Source organism: Antedon bifida, chromosome 1 (genome assembly GCF_963402885.1).
Source record: "Antedon bifida chromosome 1, ecAntBifi1.1, whole genome shotgun sequence".
NCBI classification, from domain to species: Eukaryota; Metazoa; Echinodermata; class Crinoidea; order Comatulida; family Antedonidae; genus Antedon; species Antedon bifida.
The window spans coordinates 26,384,322-26,401,194 of NC_136226.1; the positions used below are offsets into that span (position 1 = coordinate 26,384,322).

The 16,873-nt window shown below is 35.9% G+C and overlaps 1 protein-coding gene across 3 annotated transcripts; it reads right to left on the reverse strand.

Moving 5' to 3' along the window:
• Positions 1-3,908: 3,908 nt before the first annotated feature.
• LOC144847692 (uncharacterized) lies at positions 3,909-16,838 on the reverse strand. 3 transcript variants are annotated; one of them, XM_078704193.1, is made up of 19 exons: positions 16,724-16,838; positions 15,701-15,828; positions 15,370-15,498; positions 14,656-14,747; positions 14,034-14,333; positions 13,701-13,827; positions 13,314-13,448; positions 12,637-12,979; positions 12,311-12,431; positions 11,051-11,312; positions 10,408-10,588; positions 9,435-9,580; positions 9,222-9,301; positions 9,057-9,130; positions 8,601-8,737; positions 7,964-8,123; positions 7,219-7,302; positions 5,089-5,159; positions 3,909-4,847 (listed from the first exon to the last, which is right to left on the reverse strand). In XM_078704193.1, the coding sequence occupies exons 1-19, from the start codon at positions 16,767-16,769 to the stop codon at positions 4,659-4,661; spliced, it is 2,805 nt and encodes a 934-aa protein (XP_078560319.1). In that variant the 5' UTR covers positions 16,770-16,838; the 3' UTR covers positions 3,909-4,658. The 3 variants fall into 3 exon arrangements, with proteins under 3 accessions (XP_078560319.1, XP_078560310.1, XP_078560326.1); XM_078704184.1 differs by having other exon boundaries at positions 3,910-4,847; positions 9,051-9,130; XM_078704200.1 differs by lacking the exon at positions 16,724-16,838 and adding an exon at positions 16,010-16,333 and having other exon boundaries at positions 3,910-4,847; positions 9,051-9,130.
• Between the last annotated feature and the right edge of the window lie 35 nt (positions 16,839-16,873).

The window sequence follows — 16,873 nt, forward strand, 5'->3', positions numbered from 1 at the left end:
CAAGTCCGCTATTAGACCTTCTTTCATGCAACAGCAAATCGTTTGTTAGGCCTAGGCGAAAAGAGTACTGTAATAAAATCAAAAGTCAATTTTTCATCTGTTTCAGTGCGTACTGCAATTTATTGAAATATCAATAAAATATTTAGGATAACAATATAAAAACGAAATTACACATGTATACATACACATAAAAATATACTATTATACACTATTAAATATTGTTTTTGCAGTTAAATAACTAGTAGTTAGTTCGGTGTCTTTTATATATATATTCTGGATTGTTTTGGTTGTACCTTGTGGGAAATAGGGATAATATCACTGTAAAAAGATCAAGGTTTTGGATAAATTAAATAACTAATTTAGAATTAAAAATATAAAACTAATAATTACACATCAGCATACACTTTACCGGTCAGTTATGAGTTGGAGTAATGAATAAAAGAATTAATAACAAGGTGCAACAAAATATACAAAACATAAAAACTATTCAGTATCTTCGTCCTGCTGTGACTCCTGTGCGCTAACCTTCTGTGTTTTGTTCATCTCTTTTACTTTGTTGGCCAATGACTGTCGCAGCAAAAAAACAGCTTTACAGTACAGTATATTAATCTGGTAACGAGATGGCGAGATCTATAAAACAATAGAATAAGGACAGAATTGTTTATATCATGATATAGGCTTTTCTTTTGAAGGCACAAAACGAATTAAATTCTTAATTAGCTAGGCCTAGCTTCTTTAACCAATCCCAAGTCACCATATGTAGGCCTAGTAGTAGTAGGCCTTACTTTGGCTGGCTTGTTGGCCTGATTCTCATAGGCCTACTACTATTTAGGCCAAAAAGCATAGATTCTTATATTATGTAACTCATATATGGTATGTGTAAGCTAGGTTAATAATACAATACTAATTAACCAACCTTTGGCTAAGACTGAGTGTACATGATTCAAAGTATTCATCTTTCTTTAAATAAAATTAGAGGCTAGCTTGCTTGGCTGCTACACAATTAAAATCCTCCCGCCGATTTTCTTCTTGCAGCAGTTGCACCAAGCTATCCCATGAGGCACTGCATGCATGGACCAATCCATTATGGCTTGGAGTAGTGTTTGTTAAAACCAGGGAGGTGTTAATTAACGACTCCCATTAATTAAACAATGAAAAATGATAATAATTGATGATATACAGTAAGCAAAAGTTGATATAATTCAAATACACAGTATTAATAATTAGTTCATGTTAATATTAAAAATGTGTTCTATAGAATTAAATAAAAATGTTTTTATAGAATTTATATCAACTATTCTATAGAATTTCTATAGAATGATTCTATAAAATCTCTATTAAAATTCTATAGAGATTTCATAGAGTTTATATAGAAAAGCATTGTATTGTTTTTCTATATTTTGTCCAAGTTAATTAGATTTTCAACAGTCTATAAAGAAAAATCATATTCCTTTACATGCAAAATTGTAAAAGGTATTATTGTATTGCTATTGGCAAAATCAAAATGTAACCCCCATTAAACAATAAAAATTATAATAATTGATGATATACAGTAAGCAAAAGTTTATATAATTCAAGTACACAATGATAATTGGTTCATGTTAATATCCCTTACAAATTTGTTCAAATTTTGTCAAATCAAATAAATATAATTTTATAGAATTTATATCAAATATTCTATAGAATTCGTTTATAGATTTTCTATAGAATGATTGAATAAAATCTCTATCAAAATTCTATAGAGATTTCATAGAGTTTCTACAGAAAAGTGTTATATTGTTTTTCTGTATTTTGTCCAGGTTTTAATTTTATTTTCAACAATCTATAAACTGGTAAAGAAAAATCCTATTCTTTTACATGCAAAATTGCTTATCATATAATTTTTTGTAAAGCGATGAAAAAAAAATTGTTATTGGCAAAATAAAAATGTAATTATCAATCCACTTCATTCCATGATCTTTCAATAATGGTGAGACAATGTATTAATCACATATATAAATTCATAAATAAATTCTATAGAAATTCTATAAAATTATAGGTTCTATAGAAAAAAAGAAACATTCTATAGACACAAAATAAATTCTATAGAAATTGAAATATGTTTCTATAGAAATTTTGTACTTCTATAGAATACCATAGAGCTCTATAAAATGTTCTATAGAACTCTATAGAATTCTATAGAACTTTTTTGTAAGGGCGTTATTATCTAATAATCTTAAACCCTTTTTCAGAAGACGAATTTTACTTAAAATAAGATAACAAACAAGTTGAATTAATAGTGCTTGTCTCATACAAAGTTAAAAAATTAACGGAAAACCAAATATGAAAACAATTCTATCCTAAAGTTATCAACATCAATATCAAGAAAATATTCAATCAAAAACGGTACTGGGTTTGGTCTACTAGCGTTCCTGCTCCCAACTAGTTATCCATTCATAGAAGCGTTGATGAAGCAAGCCTTCCTGGTGGTGGTGACTATAGAATGGCCCCGAGATAGCGACTAAACTTTGGCTTTAGGCCTAGTTTATAAAAGATTGAAATGTTTTGTTAGAGATAGATTAATTATACGATGTTTGATTATTATATTATAGTGTTAACGTTTTTGTATATTATGTTAGATTAGTTTGATATGTGAGGAATTAATTAATTCATTATACATTTTTTATATATAGGCATAGGTAGGCTATACGTTATTATATAGTTTTTTTATAAATATCAATAGAAATAGACAGAATATAGATATAAGGAAGAAAAGCAAAGAAATTATGGAGTGGCTATTCCTGAATATAGTTTATACATTTTAGGCGATCTTGTCAAAGGTCAAGTGCCTATTGCCTGCCACGTTTCGATATTCAATATTTAAGTCCTTTAAAACTATTTATTTTTTTATTTAAAAATAATAAAAACCCCAAAAGTCATTATTCATGACTCGTAAATGTTTTCATTTGATTTTTTTAGTCTAGATGACCTGATATGAAATCTGTTTAGTGTTATATATAAACTTTGAAGTTTTTATTTCTAAAATATAATATGTCATTACAGTATTTACAAATGATGTAAATTCCAAAATCATTTTAGAATACATTAAAAACAATGACTTCAGCAATATACTATTCATAAATAATTCAAACGCTATCAAATTCATTTTATTATATATAAACAATCACTTTGGCTTTGTCATTATTTATAAATAATGAAAACCAAAGTAATCATTATTAAAACTATGTTTAAAACATCATTCATTATTTATTCTTTGCTGCTAGTTCAGTACACTTTGACTTTAAATCACTAATTATTATGCTTGAAATGTGCAATTTTAATTAAAGTTTAGTTGTAATTTAAAGTTTGAGAAAATAATATAGGAAAACGAACATTGTAAAGTTACTACTCTTCAGATGTATGCATGAATAGGGATGAAATTGATGTGTACCACATGACGTAGTTCGAGGTTCATATTAAATTAAATAAATAACTAACATTTTCAAAGCAACTTCTGTGTTCAAGATACTTAAAAAGAAAAAAAACAACGATGATGAATTTTGTTCTGCTTAATTTATTCAATTCAATATCGGTGGTATATTATTATACAGTGGAAGAAAGTATCATATTAACTAAAAATATATACTTGCAAATTTACAAGCAAAACATTTTTTTTTTCCAATCACTTATAAACAGTCATGTTTAATAAAATATATTGTGTTGCGGTGGTATAATATTAAGTTTGTATAGTTGAAGAAAGTATTATATTATATATCAAAAATATACTAGCAACTTTACAGGCAAAGCATTTTTTTCAATAACTTATAAGTTCATTATCATACTTATCATAATCAATAAAATATATTGTGTTGCCGTGGTATATTAAGTTTTTATAGTTAAAGAAAGTAATAATTATATTATATCAAAAATATACAAGCAACTTTACAGGCAAAGCATTTTTTTCAATAACTTATAAGTTATAAACAGCCATAATCAAATATATTTTGTTGCGGTGGTAAATTAAGATTTTATAGTTGAAGAAAGTATATTATCTAGTATCAAAAATATACTAGCAACTTTACAAGAAAAATATTTTTTTCTTATAAACAGTCATATTTAATAAAATATATTGTGTTTCAGTGGTAAAGTTTTTATAGTCGAAGAAAGTCTTATATTATCCATATAAAAAATATACTAGCAACTTTACAAGCAAGGCATTTTTTTCACTTATAAACAGCCATCAATAAAATACTGCATATTGTGTTGCGGTGGTAAATTAAGATTTCATACTTGAATAGAAAATATTATTTTTATTAACTATAAACAATAGACTTGCAACTTTTCAATCACTTCAGCCAAAATGTATTGCGTATCATCAACATTAACAAAATATTGGTGGATGAATCATATAAAGGTAGAACTTATTTGCATATTCATATTGAGCATACGTATTTTTAAAATGTTACAAAATAGCATATTATTATAGTAGTTTGTTTTACATGTAGTACTGTACATAATTATTTAATTTTAACAATCAACTTTGTTGAGGTTAACAAAAGTTCTATGAAAATACTATACAAGGTGGTTTGACTGTTCTACTTTACTTGGCTTTGCTACGCATCAAATAGACCTCTGAATTTTTCAATCCATAAATTGCTCTTCAAAGTGAGCTTTGAATGTTAGAATGTTGCTGATCTAGTAGGCTCTTCCTCAGCCACACAAAGAACTGTTTCCAACATAGCTGGTGACTGGACGGAGGCTGGTTGAGATGGAGCAATGTCTGGAGCTGGTTTGATGAAGCTAGACCACGTTGGGCCATGCTCTTCAAAGTTACGGCGAATATCAAACAGATTTATAACAGACATGCGCTGATGCTGACGTTAAGGTTGATATTTTATTGACACTTGAAGAATATCCACCATGTTGTAGGCCAGCATTGCATTTGTGCACCATACTAAAAATGATACGAACATGTATAATACCCTGTTTGTAGAGTACGTACTTTTATGCACAGACACTAAGCCTAGTAGTAACAATTTAATGTAGTAAAACTAGACAAATGCTCAAGAATAAAACATTTATACTGAATGCAATACTCATAAAGGATACATTATTAGGAGGAAGTGGCGGCAGCTGAAACATTGACGGTGGTTGTGTAAGTCGTAAACGCCCAGATGAACCTGCCAAATGGAAATGGAAAAAATCTGATTAATAACAAAATATTATTGCATGTATAAGCAGTTTCTTGAAACAAGCCTATAGCTAGCATGTATAAACAGTTTCTTGAAACAAGCCTATAGCTAGGATTTTTACAGAGGGGTTTGTTTGGCACTGCAGGTGGCTAGGCACTGCAGGTGGCTAGGCACTGCAGGTGGCTAGGCACTGCAGGTGGCTAGGCACTGCAGGTGGCTAGGCACTGCAGGTGGCTAGGCACTGCAGGTGGCTAGGCACTGCAGGTGGCTAGGCACTGCAGGTGGCTAGGCACTGCAGGTGGCTAGGCACTGCAGGTGGCTAGGCACTGCAGGTGGCTAGGCACTGCAGGTGGCTAGGCACTGCAGGTGGCTAGGCACTGCAGGTGGCTAGGCACTGCAGGTGGCTAGGCACTGCAGGTGGCTAGGCACTGCAGGTGGCTAGGCACTGCAGGTGGCTAGGCACTGCAGGTGGCTAGGCACTGCAGGTGGCTAGGCACTGCAGGTGGCTAGGCACTGCAGGTGGCTAGGCACTGCAGGTGGCTAGGCACTGCAGGTGGCTAGGCACTGCAGGTGGCTAGGCACTGCAGGTGGCTAGGCACTGCAGGTGGCTAGGCACTGCAGGTGGCTAGGCACTGCAGGTGGCTAGGCACTGCAGGTGGCTAGGCACTGCAGGTGGCTAGGCACTGCAGGTGGCTAGGCACTGCAGGTGGCTAGGCACTGCAGGTGGCTAGGCACTGCAGGTGGCTAGGCACTGCAGGTGGCTAGGCACTGCAGGTGGCTAGGCACTGCAGGTGGCTAGGCACTGCAGGTGGCTAGGCACTGCAGGTGGCTAGGCACTGCAGGTGGCTAGGCACTGCAGGTGGCTAGGCACTGCAGGTGGCTAGGCACTGCAGGTGGCTAGGCACTGCAGGTGGCTAGGCACTGCAGGTGGCTAGGCACTGCAGGTGGCTAGGCACTGCAGGTGGCTAGGCACTGCAGGTGGCTAGGCACTGCAGGTGGCTAGGCACTGCAGGTGGCTAGGCACTGCAGGTGGCTAGGCACTGCAGGTGGCTAGGCACTGCAGGTGGCTAGGCACTGCAGGTGGCTAGGCACTGCAGGTGGCTAGGCACTGCAGGTGGCTAGGCACTGCAGGTGGCTAGGCACTGCAGGTGGCTAGGCACTGCAGGTGGCTAGGCACTGCAGGTGGCTAGGCACTGCAGGTGGCTAGGCACTGCAGGTGGCTAGGCACTGCAGGTGGCTAGGCACTGCAGGTGGCTAGGCACTGCAGGTGGCTAGGCACTGCAGGTGGCTAGGCACTGCAGGTGGCTAGGCACTGCAGGTGGCTAGGCACTGCAGGTGGCTAGGCACTGCAGGTGGCTAGGCACTGCAGGTGGCTAGGCACTGCAGGTGGCTAGGCACTGCAGGTGGCTAGGCACTGCAGGTGGCTAGGCACTGCAGGTGGCTAGGCACTGCAGGTGGCTAGGCACTGCAGGTGGCTAGGCACTGCAGGTGGCTAGGCACTGCAGGTGGCTAGGCACTGCAGGTGGCTAGGCACTGCAGGTGGCTAGGCACTGCAGGTGGCTAGGCACTGCAGGTGGCTAGGCACTGCAGGTGGCTAGGCACTGCAGGTGGCTAGGCACTGCAGGTGGCTAGGCACTGCAGGTGGCTAGGCTGCTTAAGCACGAATTTAAAGCAACTTTACTGTATTGATTCAAAGGTGATAAACTGGATAAAAAATTTATGAATACGGCTACTCTGATTTTCGTAAAAACGAAAAAAACATATGTAGCAGAGCCTACATTAATGCGACTTTAACAAGTCTTCCAGTGACGAAAGAAGGAAGAAGATTTACAAAAAATATCAATTTAGTTACATAAGGGGCCATTACTGCGGTAACTACATTTTGTAGTAACCGGGTTACGAAATTATTTAGCAGCTTTTTTTCAAAATAAATAAATGTGGAAGGGGATCGGCTCAAAAGTTTAGAAGCTCTGCGTAAAGTCTGTTTTTCTCAATGAATTTTAAATTCTAGGAAATAATTTATCAACTTGAACTACTAGATGTTTACCTGAGGGATGAAAGTATGAGTGTGCTCTAGGATTATATAAATGTGCCGTTTTTGTTGGCATGAAGACAGCAGGTAAACACACATCTGAAACAAATTGGGACAACACATAAAATTGTTATGATATAATATGAGAAATATTTATTGCAATCGAAAATAAAGAATTCGGGTGAAGTTTAATATAAGGCACATATATAATATTATACAGATATTGCCTGCTTAGAGGTAAAATATAAGATATGACATCCCAGAGGGAATGATATTTTGCTCTCGGGAATATATTTCCCGAAGCGCTCCCGATTCCTTCCCAATAAAATATTCACTTAGGCCTAGGCGTTTAAATTAACAGAAGAATTTTGATCAATAAGCCTACATTAATAATAATAATATTATTATCAGGTAGGCCGAATAAATAATAATTCATGAGGCCGAGTTGGCTTGAGGCCGAGATGATGTGAGGCCGAGTGGACTTGAGGCCGACTTGACTTGGGGTCGAGTTGACTTTGGGCCAACTTGATGTGGGGCCGACTTGACTTTGGCCGAGACGGTTTAGAACTGAGTTGACCTGCACCCAATAGGACATAAGGTAAGATCATACGCCTATGCAAGTAATTCAACCATTTACAATTAAGCGACGGCCTTCATGTGTGCATTCCATTGTGAAACCAATGTTACTTGATACAATAAAGGCTCTGATAGTACTGCCTACATTCTATCTGAAACCACCTTTGTGGAAATGCTTCATTACCTTTGCCGAGGTCAGCTGCCCGGGTCACAGGTGCACTTAATCTATACTGACCAGCTAACTGTCGCTCTATCACCTGGCTAACTTCTTCCTTGACACGCTCCACTAATTCTTGTTGCCGTCGAATGCTCTCCTCATTAAAGAGTTTAAGTCTCTCGAAAAACTAACAAACAAAACACAGAAAATGAAGATAAAAAGTTTTTGCTACTCTAAAACAATTACAGTTTATGGCACCCTACTTTCAGATAGCATATATTTTATATTTCTAACAATAGATGACCTAAAAAGTTTTGTTGCCTTAAGCCACACAAATCAAAATGAAAAAATGTAGGGTAATTCCTTACTACATACCAGTAATTATTAGAAATAGAAATATCAAAAAAAATAAAGCTATATCATAATTAAACATATTATATTGTGCTCATAAACTTTTTGTGTTTTTTTGTTAGTGGTCTAACACCATGATACTTTCCCTCGAGAGGTTGCTGGTTCAAATCTAATTGTTTTCTTGGATACAAATTTGAATATACAAGTTTGCGCAACTTGGACGCAACACAAGGCCACTGTAAGCAATGGACACCTGAACTCTCGTTTGTCGTTGTGTTACGTCCAAGTTAAAACCAAGCTTTAGTTAACTTACGTCTTTTGGAAGATCACTACCCCATTTTGGAAGATTTGCTAATTTCTTGTTCTTGGGTTGTGTAGGCTTTCGTGTTGCATTAGCCACTGACAATTTCCGGTCATCTGTCCATCCATGCAGAGGTGACCCAAATCGGCCTACAAAAAAAGAAACAAACCAATGTATGGAAGATCTACTATAGGAGATACAAGGTTTTCAAATAACACTGGACACAAGTTTATTCAAGAATTCTAGGCATATTGGAAGTTGGACTTGAGATTGTGGGATCAAATCATTTACAGCACTTAGAGGTTTCACAACATTAGGCGCTTTATAAATCTAGGATATTATAATTATTATTTAAAAAAAACAACAAATTAAATCCAATATAATCTATAAACTATTATTGATATTACAAAGGATTTTCCTTGATCATCTAATATTTCAATTTAAATGTATTTGTTATCATACCATCACCAGGATTCAAAAGTGCATTCAGCTGATCATTTTGTAACTTCTCCACACTTCTAGCAAGGCCCTTTATACGTGTCCTAAAATGTAAAAAAAAAACCTACAATGTTATTATCAGAATATTTAGAAACTCGAGATTATTGAAAGTTTGGAATCAGTTTTGTTACTTACTCAAAGTCTTCTTGCATAACTATAATCTCTTGGTTGTGTTGTTCTATTAGCATATCAAATTCTGCTCTGGTTACCATTTCCTGATAAATAATAAATCAATCAAATGTTATTAAAAATTCAAAAAGCCATGGAGTAAAGTGATAACATTTCAGTTCGTTGTGAAGGGGCTAATATGTGAGGGTAAATACGAAGAAAAGATTCAAGTAAACATACCGGTTTATCAGACTCTGAAGATCGCAAAGACAGTGCAGATAGACACCTATCACGGTAGTCCTTGTTCCACGGCAAGCTTTCCTTCTTCGTCACTCGCAAATCAATGTCGGTGAGATCCAGTACAATATCATTAATTGACTCAGATGCTGTGTAAAATAAATAGTTATATTCATATTTATTCTACTAACAAACAATGAATAAATAAAAAGAAATAAAAGAAAACAAAATAAAAGGAATTAAATTTAAACAAAATTGGTTTTTAAAAATATGGCATAAAAAGATTAATAAAGACAAAATTAAATTTTAAAGAAAAAAAATGGTCAGTGTAATTTTGTATTTATGTAAGGTTTATGAAGATTGCTTGTGATCAGATTTGACTCTATGAACTACCCTTGTGAAGAAAAATAGACTAAATAGTAATACATTAAAAACATTTGATTTGAAGTTGAAGATAATAGGGAGGTTTCGCAACGCTACGAATACGATAACGAAAACGGATACGTCATACATTTATGAAACTTTTGAGCTGATCCCCATTTCATATTCGTAGAGCGTATTTGTGTTGACGAATATCACCAGTCATATTCGTAACTACAAAACGAGTATAGTTTTTGATTATTTTCCACATTTTGCATTTGAATCAGAAATGATTCATGATTATAATATAATTATAGATTTATTGAAAGTAATTTACTAAAAGTAATTTACTAAAATAACAAGTCGATTTTGATAAATAGCAGTTTTTAAAGTGCTCACTCGCTTTGATGTTACGCTAGGCCTAGGCAGCCAAGCAACACGTACCTGCTGCGCTTCGAATTTACCGCAGTCACATTTTTTTTTTTTGGATCGACGGCGCCCTCGATTTTTGCAGGCTTACGAAAACGAATACATGTGCGTGACGTATTCGTTTTCGTTATCGTATTCGTAGCGTTGCGAAACCTCTCTATTTATTATCTATAATACATATATATACCTGTTTGCTTATCAAACGTGAAAGGTTTGTGGACACACGTATAAAAGAATGTTAATCGCACGGTGCCACACGGCGTCTGCACTCTGCGCCGCTCCTTTGCACTGGCTTTGACAGGATACACGGGGAAGTTGGCTGGAAGTTGATCCGCAGTCTCCTCAATTGAGCCTTTCAATTGTACCTCCTATCAAAATAATTACGTAAACTAGAGATTAGTCAAACACCCACCCTTTTGGTTTGTGTTAATTATTGTAGAACGCAACACAAAAGATGATGTAAAAAAGCCTAAGAAAATATTATATTATATCTGATTCACACATACATCACAAACGCAACAAAAATAAAAAACAAAGCAACAGGCAAGCTATCGACATTAACCCTTCCTCAGTTACGATAAGATAGTTTGAATTACAGTAATTTGGTTGGCGAATAAACACTAGTAAAGTTAGGTTTGCGGTACACCATGTTTTTTCATCAGGAAATGAAATACAATTGAGAATGTCTCAACATTTCAGTTATACTACAGTACAAACTCATTCTCCAGAAGATGGTCAACCACAAACCTTAGCTGCCTGGTCACTATATTATCTTAATGGCAATATAAACCTTTTTCTTTCGTGATATTTTACTTTCTTTACATTCTTACCAGTGTTTGTAAATCTGCTGAATCTATCGTTGCCATGCCAAGCATTTCTTCCAAACTACCATGAAGAATCGCTAATTTGATTTGATCTTCAACACGGGACTTTTTCCTTTTTCTCGGAGCATCACCGCTTCCACTTTGTTCGTCTTGTTTCTTCAACACACTTGTCAGTTTAATTTCCTCTTCATTTCTCTCCGAAGCTGCATCAAGAGATGGGTTTTCAACACTTGGTTTTTCATTAAGTTTAAAAACAAGATGCTGAAAACTGCATGAAATAGAATTGAAAAAATTAGAAATAAGTTTTAAGCAATGTTTTTTGTTGGATTGTATTTGTTGTTTTTATCTTTTTCTTTGGGATCCTGCATGTGACATTTCTATTTCTTCTAATACAGGAGACTCAATAATAATATAATATAATAATAATATATACGAATTTGTAAAGCGCCAATTCCAGCAACAAGTGATCAAAGGCGCTGTGGACTAAGATGTTACACCTTTTCAACAACATTCTTCTCCCCTAAGGGTCCCATTGTGTCATCGGCAGCTAACTACGGCGCCATTACGTCTGTCCACGACAGTGTGTGTGTATGAACTAGTACACCGGGTAACCCCCTACTCGTCTCGAAAGATGTACTAGGTTCTTTAAAGTGCACATGAGCCAGATGTACACTGGACCTACGGTTTATAGTCCTTATCCGAGAAGACTTGTTCTACCACCAGAACCATGGAGCGAGTGAGCCTCGAACCCTTGCCGATGTTATGGCTATGGATTACGGTTCCACTGTCGTAACCGCTCGGCCACACTCACCCTCTCTGGGTGGTGTTTAAAATGTTTTAATTATATCATAATTCATCCATAATCATAATGTTATTTTGCCATTATTGAAATTAATAAATGTTCTTGAAAGGAAATGCAAGGTATGGAATATCGCTTAAAAAATTAGAGTTTATTCCAAACAAGTGCGAGACATGATCAAACTTAAAATATTGTTAGTTATTAATGTTGTTATTAGTTGTTAGTGTTAGTGATTTTTTTGTTTGACAGCAGGAAATTACAGTGTTTTCGATGAAAACATCAATATACTTATCTTGTACAGACCTAATCAAATATTGACTATTTTCCATCATTGAGAACGCCAAACAATTGGGATTGGGGTATTGTGATGTTGCAGAATACAAAAATTATAAATATCAGAAAACTAATATTTCTAATGTGAATGGTTCCCACATTGAGAAATTCAGTTTTATATCATTCAACATTACCTCTCATCCTTCATTGCTTCATCCTGAGAATTTTCTCTCTTTTTTCTTCCCATTGGATTTCTGCCCTTTGACCCAATCATGCTCTTAGATCGAGATGCTTTCTCTGGTTCAACAGTCTTCTCTGTGAACATAAATGAATTTTTAATAAACAAACAAACATATACTGTAATATATTATAGAACATTGACCTGCATCAGGAAAATATCAGTAGAAATTCCTGAGGCCACACACACAAATGTGTTTTAATGCAGACTATCCTATCAACACATCTACTCCTTGACCCTTGACATCACAGACTTATTCATTTGCAGCTTTCAAACCCTTACCTTTAGCTGGTGTGCTTGGTGGCGCTTCATAAACATCTGTCTTTTGGAATTGCTTTTGATAGTTAATACTACAACGCAGTTTTTCATGTTGTTGAAATCCGATTGGGCGATATACCTTAACGTTTAAGAACCAATCGTATTCAGGTTCATGTGTCCACACATCGCTATCAACTAACTGAGGAACGAAAGTTTGCGAATCCGTCTCAGTTGTACGCAACACTGGTTTGATCTCTCCTATAATTTCTGTTTGCATCCACGATTCTTTGGTCTGTACCTTGCGTTCTGTGTGGGGTGCATTCCTGTATGGCATTCCTCTGGATGGCCGAGGGAGAGATCTTGTACGCTGCAGAGAAAAAAAAATAGTTTATTTTTTTTATTTGACAAGTAATATTGTTTACAAAAAATATAATTAATGCTTGGTTCCCACTAGGATGTAACGCGCGTAATTTGACCAATCACAAGCAAAGAATTATCAGAACGGTCATTTGTCATTGATCAAATAGCTTGCGTTGCACTTACATCCTTATGTTGCCTCCCTAGTGGGAACAAAGCTTAAGAATTACCAATAATATTATATTTCAATGGAAACAAATATTTGAAAAAATACCCTAAAATGATCCATATTGGTCACATTGTCTAACTACTTTTTAGGCTTTGAAAAGAAACAATAGTGGTACCTTGCTTAACTGCGATGGGGCATCATAGTCATCCATGTCAAAGTCTTGCGTCTGAGCGGTTGCTCGTGCTGTGCTCACTCCATCATTCTCATACTCATCTTGTTCTGATTCACCATCACTGAAGTCTAGTTCAGTCTGAAAATGACAAAAATAACTTTATTATAAATGTAAATAGTATAAAGCTCTGTCTACACTACCAAACTTTATGTGACAAAAAAAGTGTGATGTGCCCAAATATGGTGGTGATATGCCCGAATATGATAGTGATATGACATCATGTCCATATGGGAACGCCACATTTTTTTGTCACATAAATAAAGTGTAGACGCGCAGAGCTTAAGAGATTAGCAACGGCTACCTGTATAGTCTTTGGTGTAAGGTACATACCGAACTGATTCTTAATTCTTCAGCGACAATTGATTCACTCTGTGACTTTGGTCGATCAAGTTCTGGCTCATCCTCTTCATCTTGCCTCTTCTCAATTGAATCTATGTATGCATGTACATGCTCCATTCTAAAATAAACACAACATTACATACATAATTTATTTAAATTAATATACTGTATACATATATAATACATTTTTCATTTTCATATCTTGGATACTGTATATTTAAAGTCCCATTCCCTACGTTTTAGATATAATTTAAGGTCACAAATTAATTTAATGTTGGGTTTGGTTGGACTTGGTGTTTAGGAGGATTCCAGAAGATCACTAACCCAAGCTTTGCTTTCTGTTTAAAGGTGTCAATCAGGAATTTCCATCTCCTACCATGACCTTTGCAACTTGTCAGCTTCGAAAACAACTTCTCCCAGTTCATGATGCGTTTCTCGCGCTCAATCCTGCGGGACTGCATGTCAAGCAATTGCAGACGACGGATCGCGATATTCAACTGTTTGTGTTTTGTCTCGTAATCAGTATGTAGTTTCTTTAATGCAAGACTTTTCTCTTCCCATGGTACCGAATAAACACGCACCATTCGAACTAGCTCTGTGATTGGTGTATACATATCGGAGGTACTGAGTAAATACAAATGAAACATTCTTTAGGAACAACTCATTTGTGAAAGATTATTGTGAAAAACATGTCAAGATTATAAAATCGCCATGATTTATTTATTTGTATATCAGCAAAATTATGTGAAAACTACTGATTTTGTCTACATTTTTACATTAGATAAACCCTAAACTACTACAAGTATACAATAGTTATGTGAAGAACTATGCAACATTTTTCCCGGTATTCTTTTATGTACGTAGTATAAAGTGCAAAAAATCAGACTAGGAAAACATCTGACCGATGCTTTTAAGCTTGTAAAATGATATTGTAAAACAAAAATACCTTCTGTACAGTTTACCAGCAGTGATTGCTAATTGTGCCATTAGTGTTGGGGGGATGGAGTGAAGAAGTAATTCATCTTTTACTGAAAGAAACTATAAAACAAACAAAAATGCATCTTGTATCATGAGGTAAACATTTAAAAGGTGATAATAAATGCTTACGGGAGGTACTAGATGCACCAATTAGATAGGAAGAACAAACAGGCTTTTGAGAGTGCAGTCGTTAAGGGAGGTGGCCGCATACGGAGGTTCAACTATATGTAAAAATATGCATCATGAGGTAAACATTTAAAAGAAATATATAATAATAAATGTATCTGTAGTGATAACAAGGTTTTCCATGAGGCAATTTCCAGAACTTTTGTAAAAAAGGTTGAAAGGTGCAAACACTAAAGCACTATCAAACTTTATGTGAACAAAATGTAATGTGCCCTTATATGGACATGATATCACTACCATGTTTGGGCATATCAATATCATATTTAGGCACATTACTTTTTTGTCAAACTAGTTTGATAGTGTAGACAGAGCTTTAGGTTATTTTTTCTGACACAAAGATCAACTGTACACCTGAACTTTTCCCACATACTGGAGCTGGAACTTATAATTCAAACCCACAGAAACAGAATACAGTACAATAGAAAGTTTATGGCAATCTATAATTGGCGATGAAAATAAATTGTGATTGAAATTAAACAAATACTGCAGTATTTACATCAGCTAATGCAGACTGAACAAGTGTTATGGAACTAAGAACACCATCACACAGCATATCAAACTTATTTGTTGTATCAGGTTTTGATGATGCAGGAGTTTTGATAGATGTTCGAGTTTCCGTTTCAGTCTGAAGAAAAGAAATTATAAACAAAATATCAATCAAGGTGTATTTGTACATAAATTAGATAAAGGGAAAAATTATATAAATAAGTAAGCGGCCACCCTCGGGACCGAGAAAAGTGGACGCTTACGGGAAGTGGCTGCTTTAACCAAGTCTAAAACAACATGTCAATTTATCTAAATAACTTTTATCTAGGTCCTAAACTTACTTGACTTGTTTCCCTCGTTGGTGGTGGGGGTAGTGGTGTGATTGCAGGTGTGTCACTTGTTGGCTCAGCCACATTTTCAGTTTCTTTTTCAATAACTGGTTCTAAAAGCTTAACTCTCCTTGCAGAACCTTAAAAAAAAATATATTGGCGATTATTAATTATTGTTATGAATAGGTGTGTGTGGTGTATTATGTTTCATGTAGAGAAGGGTTTCTATTGATTGAGAATACAATCATCTATGTAACCTACAGTGCAAAGAACAAAACATAATATATGATATTCATAGAAACAAAAAAAGTGGTAATTAACTCATTTCTTTATCGTGCCACGGCTTTAACCAGCTATATCCCCAGAGGACTCATTCCGAAGCTATATCAAGCAGAAGCTATAGTTCTAGAGGCTGACAGTTTGGCATTTTGTGAACTAGGACGGGTCATGCACGTCTGGGAGAAGAGAGTCTATGAAATTTGCTGATAAATACAGTATTATTGAGATGCATGTAGATGATAATCTGTAAAATCTTGTTTAATAAATAATGACTTCGTTCTTGCTGTCAAGCTAGGCCGGTAATATAATAATTCACTGTCAAATAATCAAAACTTTTTTTTGGCTGTCAACCTCTAGTACTAGGCCTAGTAGGCCTAGTACTAGGCCTAGGCCCAGTGCCTAGCCTACCTAAAATGAAGTATTCTGCTGCTACCTACACGCCAAAACCAGTTTCACTAGCTCTGCGGAAAAAAAAATGTTGGCCCTGCATGATTTCTGATCGAAATTACATGTAGGCTACTTGGTGGCGTTTCCTAGCTACCTAGTAGGCTAGGCCCCTAGGCCCTAGTAGTAGGCCTAGTAGTACTAGGGCCAGGCCTACTAATAACTAGGCTACCTAGGCCTAGCCTAGTAGTACTAGGCTAGGCCCTAGGCTAGGCCTAGCCTACTATCTAGGGGCTACTACTAGCTAAGGGCCAGGCCTAGCCCTAGCTAGGCTACGCCTAGGCTAGTAGGACTGTTTAGTTTAGGCCTTACCTGATTCTGTAACTTTCGTTGAAGGCACAGATGGTGAATCTGTCATTGTTTATTCAGCTTATTGTTATTTGATCATATTTTACAAAAAAACAATCTTCGAAAAGGTACCGTTAGCATAACCGGTTGCTAATGGCTACACAAGTAGTACTA